A 7,884-nucleotide genomic window follows, 5' to 3' on the forward strand; every position below is an offset into this window, starting at 1 on the left:
AAAAAAAAAAAAAAAAAAAAAAAAAAAAAAAAGTACTTTCTTTCTGTGACATTTTCCTCTCTGAGCACATTAAGTTTTAATTAGAAACTTTTTTACCTACCAGTTGTGGAGTTGAGCAGGATAAACCTCTCATAGTCCACTGCTCTGATAATTTTGTTTGTTTTCTGCACGAGTGCACAATCACAGGAACATTGTTGGTAGACATTAAGATATTTTACACATTTCTCTTTGTTACAGGTAAACTTGGCAAATAGTTAATTTGGGTTTTAAATGGATGATTAATGAATTTCTGGTTTTACACAACAGTAGCTTAAACAATAAACGGAGGACGATGCAAAATCTTTGAGAAGTCAAAGATTTAAAAACCTAAACTGGCTGAAACTGAAGTGTAAGATTTTAATTGCATAACAAGAATCAAAGTAAGTTTGTTTTTAATGATGAAACACTTTTCTTTTTAATCCCATTATTACCTTAAAGTATGTTTTTTCCTGCTGTAAAATAGAAATATATAAAAGCCTAATTTGTGTATCTCGGTGTGTAGTTAAAGGAAAGTTAAAGGAAGGTGATTAATTTTGATTATCTTACACCAAATACTTCTCTCTCTCTATAGTGGTTTTTATTCAGCTGGCCTAAATGTCATGTGACCAAACCTGCAAAAATTATGTTTGAAACAAAACTGTAAAGGAATGTGTAGGAATACTTTTAAATTCTAACCACACAAAGAAGTACAGGTAGATTTTGATCTATTAAAATATCCTTTAATTCATCAAGATTTGCCTGTATGTGAACTTGTTTAATGAAAAGTCTTTTGGCAGCATTTAAAAATATTCAGTTTAGTTCGCTTCCATTTGAGTATCTGCACGAGAACACGGGATCACTCAGCAAATGGATGAACTCTCGAAAGGACAGTTTAAAAAAAAAAAAATCACTTCTAGACTGATGCCTCAGCTTCCTGGGTGTTTGTTGTTTTTCATGCTCTGCTGCCTCACAGAATGAAGTGAAGTCAAAGGACACAAGGGCCCACAGCATCTGTGACCTGCTACGTTTCCCAAACATCCGCTGGATCTCTTTCACGCTGTGGCTGATCTGGTGAGTCTCCGCTGTCCCAGCTTGCCGTCACATTCTGTACAACTGTGCACGTGTTCACACACTCGAGCACTCGCAATACATGCACACAGAGTTTGTGCAAAGATGTGTCATCTCAATTACCTGAACCAGCTCCACACCATATGCATTGTTTCTGTGCGCTCTGTTCACACAAGGTGAGCTGTTGGTCAGACTACATTTTGTGCAGTGCTCTCTAAATTAGTTATTGAATCAAGTGTTTACTTATGAAGGTAAACATACAGTAGATGATTAACAACCCGTTAAAATACACCAGAATGCAGGAAATGGCATCTGCTTTATTCAAAATAAGGACTTTTCGATTTTCGCAAAAGTGGGCATCATGGTGGCTCTGTTGGTAGAACTGCCACCTCTCGGCGAGAAGGTTCCTGGATCAAATACCAGCCTGGGGCCTTTTTGGGTGGAGTTTGCATGTTCTCTCCGTGTATGCATGGGTTTTTTCCAGGTACTCCAGTTTCCTCCCACAGACCAAAAACATGCATCTTAGACTGATTGGTAACTAAATTGTCCCTAGGTGCGAGTGTGATTAGTTTTGTCTCTATTACTCCTAAAACTGTTAATGCATTGAAGTTAGTTTATTTTGGTCTCTCACACACTCACTCACACTCGGGGTCTTTTCAAACATCTGGAAACCACACTGGAAGACATGGGGAGGAAATTAAAGTCGTTTTTATTTTAAGTCTAAATAAATGTATTATTGTCTCTGTTAAATTTATTCCCGTAGGAACACCCTCACTATTGGCTACTTTGCTCTGTCCCTGAACACGGGAAACCTCCATGGAAACGCTTACTTCAACTGTTTCCTGTCAGCATTGGTTGAGATTCCAGCCTACGCTTTGTCATGGGTTATGTTTCGTTGGTGTTCCAGACGGCTCAGTCTGTCCTCATCCCTCATCACAGGAGGGGTGTTTTTGCTCATCACACAGCTTGTACCAGCACGTATGACAAATAACAATGTTTAATTGTGGCTTTAATATAAAGTTAAAGGAATAGTCTGTTCTTTTTTTGAAGTGGCGTCCTGTTCCAGAGCTATATGCCAAGGATCACTTCAAAAATGGACAGACTATTCGTTAAATCGTGTTTACCCTCTAACAGTTGTGCATTTCCTTCCCTGCAGACTTGTTTTTTCTGTCCACAACTTTTGAGATGATGGGGAAGTTTGCAGTGTCAACAGCATTTGCTGTTGTGTACGCCTACACAGCAGAACTCTACCCAACTGTTCTGAGGAATACAGCTGTTGGTGCCTGCTCCATGGCCTCCAGAATAGGCAGCATAATTGCACCATATTTCATTTACTTAAGTAAGCTCTAGCCTTTCTTTCTATTATGTCAAATTAAGGCTACTTTGCACATGATGTTGACTTGTGTTGGTAAATGTCAACAATAAGAATGAAAAGCGGCATGAGGGATGTTTTGTGATTGCATTTACAACTTTTATTTTTAGCTCACCATTTGTTTCAGTTGTTTAGTTCAAACCTCCTGTCGCTGTGTGAGGAATAATTTAATGGTCTCCATTGAAAATGTTTGTTCTTTACCAGTTCTCCTACATTGGAAGAGGACCACCTGCTCCGTTTTAAAATTCAGTCACACTTTTTAAATAATTCTTAGTGAGCTAACCTGCTTGTCTTTGCAATGAGAGGAAGTTGCACATTAAAATGTAGAAAAGCCCCCGACAGAAATAAAACAACCGTTCATTCAGACACAGCTTTAATCCCTTAAGGCCCTCATTTGCAACTCGTTTTTTTTTCCAAGACTACTTTTTGTCTTTTTATTTGCAGCACTTCTGTAGCACCATTGTAGACTAGGCTGTTTTTCACTGTCCTCCCCTGGTATGATGTTCCACCACAGGAACTTACTCCGTTTCGCTGCCCTACATCCTGATGGGAAGCCTCACAGCTCTGGCGGGGTTGCTGAGTCTCCTGCTGCCTGAGAGCTATGGAATGCCTCTGCCTGAAACCATCAGTCACATGCAACAGTTTCCTGGGTAAAACTGAACCTCACACCTCTAACCTATGGCTTTTTAAAAATAATCGTCAATGTTTTTAATGTTACAGTTAAGAAAAACATTATAAAAATAACTTCATTTTGTTTGATTCTTACTTTTATAGAAATGGACAAATCAATAAAACATTTAGGTGTGAGCATGTGGTGAATGCCAAAAACTGAACCTAATTTCAAATCAACTAAGCAGCATTTCTACACAAACACAGCACAGACACCCTTAACAGGTTTTTCAGCTTTTCTCAGAAAAACCACCTGAAGTCAAAACGTTTCGGTATTTGCGTTTTAACTGCTGGATTTTCAAAGAACTAGGTTCAATGTCACTGCTCTAAAACCTGTACAATCATTTACCTGACACAAATTAATATTTGGGAACCTATTGGGGCCGGTTGTTTTCCATGCTCATGTACCAACATGCCCAGCACACCTCAGTATAGTATGATTTACTAATTCAAGTACTAGGGGTAGTTACAGGTGGACAATAAAAAAATCAACCACTAAGGAGCACAAGACCGTTTATTTCTTGTGCCATTCCCAAGCCTAGGTAAATAGTGAGGGTTGTGTCGGGAAGGGCACCCATCATAAAATAATAAAACATAATATTAATAATAATTTTTGGCAAAATAAAAATTGAACTCTTCCAAGCATCACCGTACATGATTGGTCGAGGCCCAGGTTAAAAATGATCACCACCGGTGCTGCTGACAAATGGTGGTAATGGAAATTGTGCTGTTAGTCAGAGACCACAAGGAGGAAAACCTCAGGAGACTGAGGGAGAAGACGGAAGTAACGAGCATTGGACTGAAGGTAGAAACTCTATACAAAGGAACAATGACCAGCAAAAGTAGTATCCTGGATGACAGGATTCAGAGAAAGAAGAGATGTATTATTTGCGCAAGAGACCAAGTAGAAGGGCAACAAGACTTGTAGCACTGGGGCAGGGTTTAAGCAGTTTATCATGGTGTGGATGGAAAGCGAAATGGATATGGGGTGGTCCCGAATGAGGAGTTTGCAAGGAATGTAGTAGAGGTGAAAATAATGTCAGATAGGGTGATGAAGGAAGGAAGGACGTCTGATGTTGAATAATGTCAGTGGTTATGCTCCACATGTTGGATGTGACATAGAGGGGGAAAAAGAAAATTAGGAAGGATCTGGATGAAAGGTGAGCTATAAGAGTGAATGCATGAGTACATATGTAGATTACATTCTGTGTAGCAGTAACCTGAGGGATATTGTGGACAAAGGGTATTGAATGACTTTTGTGGTGAAGAAGAGGGAAGGAGTAAAGCCAGAGACCAGATGGTGGAAGCTGAGAAAGGAAGAATTTTGAGTTCAGAGAGGAGCTGGTAAAGCTCTGGGTGGTAAGAGATTCTAGATGACTGGGCTACTATAGCAATACTAAAGCAATGGTGATTAGAGAGACTGCTAGGAAAGTACTTAGTGTCTCTTCTGGACAGAAAATGATGAGGAAACCTGGTAATGGAATGGTGAAGTGCTGTGAGCTATTCAAAGCAAAAGTTTAGCCAAGAAGAAATGTGACAATAAGAGGACTGCAGAAGAGACGGGAATATAAAGAGAGGCAATGTAGAGCAAAGGAGGTGGTAGCTAAAGCAAAGTAGAAGGCCTATGTTGAGTTGTATGGGAAGCTGGACACTCAAGAGTGCGAGAAGGACTTGTACCAATTGGCAAGATGGAGAGATCAGGCTGGAAAGGATGTGCAGCAGGTTAGGCTTATTAAAGATAGAAACCGTAATGATCTAACAAGTGGGGAGACTGTGATGCAAAGGAGGATGGAGTACTTTGAGGAGCTAATGAATGAAGAAAATGAAAGAAGAGTGGAGATCATAGAAACTGTGGACAAGAAGATTGCAAAGATTAGTGAGGATGAAGTTTGGAAAGCTTTGAAGAGGATGAAGAAGGCAGTTTGATCTATGGTGTTTTTTATAAGGAAATATGGAGTGACAGATGTATGTTAGACTGGTATAGGAAATGTATGAGGACAGCAGGATAGTGATGAGATGTGCTGTAGGAGTGACAGATGGCTTCAAGGTGGAGGTGGGATTGCATCAAGGATAATCTCTGAGCCCCTTCTTCTTTGCTCTGGTGATGGACCGACTAACAGATGAGGTCAGGCAGGAATCCCCGTGGACTGTTTGTATAAGACATTTTGATCTGTGAGAACGCAGGGAAGATACCTTGGAGAGTTGGGTGTATGCACTTGAAGGAAGATGAATAAGTCTGCTGTATCAAAACAGAGTACACGTGTGAATGAGAGGGAGGCCAGTCGAACAGTGAGGCTACAAGGAGCAGAGGTCACAAAGGTGCAGGACTTCAAGTAGTTGGGGTCGACTGCCCAGGAAAATGGGAAGTGTAGTGAAGAGGTGATGACGAGAGTCCGGGCAGGATTGAGTGGATGGAGAAAAGTTTCAGAAGTGATGCATGACCAAAGGGTGCAAGCTAAGGTCAAAGGAAAGGTTTATAAGAGAATGAGACCAGCTATGTTGGTTTGTTGACAAAAAAACGGGAGATGGAACTAGTAGTGACTGAAATCAAGATATAGAAGTTCTCCTCAGGAGAGACTATGATGAATAAGACTGTGAATGAGATAATCAGCTATACAGCACATGTTGAAGAACTGTGAGATAAAGTTAGAGAGGCCAGTTTGAGATGGTTTTGACATGTCCAGAGGAAGGACAGTGGATATAGATAGATAGAGATGGATGGATGGATAGATGGATGGATGTAGAAATATAGAGATGTAGAAGAACGTTAGAAATGCAACTGCCTGGAAACATTCAAAGAGGAAGGCTTAAGAGAAAGGATGTGGAGGTAGTTGGAATGAGGGCAGAGGGTGCCGAGGACAGGGTTAGATGGAAGAGGATGATTTGCTGTGGAGACCCCTGAAATGGGAACAGTTGAAAGAAGATAAATACAGATGGATAATAAAAAGGTCAATTAAAGAATAATTTGACCAGTTTGGAAATTTCAGTGTTTTGACCCCAACAAAAATATTTATGCAACGTCAAGCATTCTGTGAAGAAATGTGTTGTGGTGATTATGAAATGAGTAACAGTTAAACTCTGAAAAAATTCATTACCGTACTGTAGCTGTGCCATTACGACAGACGGAACATGGCATTGTCTTGTTTTCTTTTTTACTCTTTTCTTTAACACAATCTTTCACCTTGTACTGTGACAACAATGCCCTCTGGCAACATGAAGTAACAATAGCATCAGAAGAGAATACTTAAAAACACAACAGAATGCAAATAACTTGTTGAAATTACACTTTCTAATTATTGTTTTTTTCATGTTTACTGTATGTGTATACAGCTTAGCGAATTGGCTAAAAGGGAAATATAACAAATACAGTAATACAAGAATGTGAGGCATAAAACTTGAAGCATTTGCCCAGTCAGCACCAACTGGTATTCTTGGCAGTGGTGGCATCATTATCTATGGAACAGTTTTGTTGTTAGTTTTTATTGCACATTGTAGATGGAGCTATGAAGAAGAGCAGCACCAAATTCATCATACATTATCATATACTGAAACCATCACACCAGAGAGATTAAGGTTAAAAAATGTTTTTACACAATTTTAATATTTTTTCCCCCTGCTTAGGTAAAAGGTGAAAATCAGCCGGTGTTCTAACTTGTATTTTACTGCTGGTGGATAAGTTTGCATTCCTTCGTTTCTGCAGATGTTGTCAAAAGTTGCCTTACACCACCAGGGAAGCAGAAGACGAGGAAAAGACTGAAGAAGCATCTCTGGTCAGAAAGTTCAGCACTCAGACTTGAAACAAATGACTCAGCTTACAGTTTGTGCACATTTTGTTCAAAATAGGGGGAAAAAGTTTAAAAAATCTTTAGTGTTACATTCAATATTTTGTCTAAAGCACGTCAGTGGGTCCATGCACAGCAGTTGTAAAAGCTCCAATCTTTCTGTTCAAAATGCTCGTTGACTTTGCAGTGAGACCACTTTCTGCTGTTTTAACAAAAATATTGGAATATTTTGTGTCAACACCATTCAGTACATAGAATAAGGTGGTTGTTATGAGTAACGTTTAAACTTTAGGCTTTTGTATCAAATGTAAACCGTACAGAATTTTATACTTCAGTTTCAAATGAAAATGTTGGGCATGTATTGATGATTTAAAATGAAAAGTGAAACAATTCTTGAATAAACAGTCGATTTGGTAAACTTTGAGTTTTGAAGTTCTATAATTGAATTTTTTTTTCTCATTTGCTGTAAAGTCTTAATTTTTTTTCCCTATCTAGTGCTGATTTGTATCCAGACAAGAAAATATTTTAAATGTAAAAACACATTGATCTTTAAAAAAAAATGTATTTACACTTTGAGTTTTAAGACTTGCAGCGATGCCAACAGCTCATGGATGCTGACAGGATTAAAAAGTTGATCAAAGAGGACCGTCCAGATGGACCACAGGAGCTGAGTTTTTAAATGTTGTGTGACAGATACATTTATTTTGTTGTGTCAAGAAAAAGAAAGTAGTACAGTTAGTAAGGCATATTTTAATATAAATTGTGAAGTCTTATTTGTATGTGGCCTATAGGTCAGATGAAAAAAATTATTTTCTTTTTTTTTTCACCATTTAATGGCTTTTCTTCATTTATTTAAATATTTTTTATCAGACATACAAAGATATAAAATGGAACAATTGTTCCAAAGTTTGGATACTTGGTGCACTCCATAGTGGGTTTTTTTTTTTTGCAACTATGGAGTATGCCGTTTGTGGG

The 7,884-nt window shown here is 38.7% G+C and overlaps 1 protein-coding gene across 1 annotated transcript in view; it reads left to right on the forward strand.

The window, feature by feature from the left end:
- The window catches only part of slc22a21 (solute carrier family 22 member 21), a 14,698-nt gene extending 7,391 nt beyond the window's left edge, over window positions 1–7,307 (forward strand). The window contains exons 6-10 of the mRNA XM_037687292.1: window positions 992–1,089; window positions 1,850–2,064; window positions 2,243–2,425; window positions 2,973–3,108; window positions 6,828–7,307. Of these exons, the coding sequence (XP_037543220.1) occupies window positions 992–1,089; window positions 1,850–2,064; window positions 2,243–2,425; window positions 2,973–3,108; window positions 6,828–6,924 (729 nt within the window). The 3' untranslated portion in view covers window positions 6,925–7,307. The remainder of the gene's footprint in view (window positions 1–991; window positions 1,090–1,849; window positions 2,065–2,242; window positions 2,426–2,972; window positions 3,109–6,827) is intronic.
- The last annotated feature ends 577 nt before the right edge of the window (window positions 7,308–7,884 follow it).

This window comes from Nematolebias whitei, chromosome 14, assembly GCF_014905685.2.
Source record: "Nematolebias whitei isolate Nwh7 chromosome 14, NemWhi1, whole genome shotgun sequence".
NCBI classification, from domain to species: domain Eukaryota; kingdom Metazoa; phylum Chordata; class Actinopteri; order Cyprinodontiformes; family Rivulidae; genus Nematolebias; species Nematolebias whitei.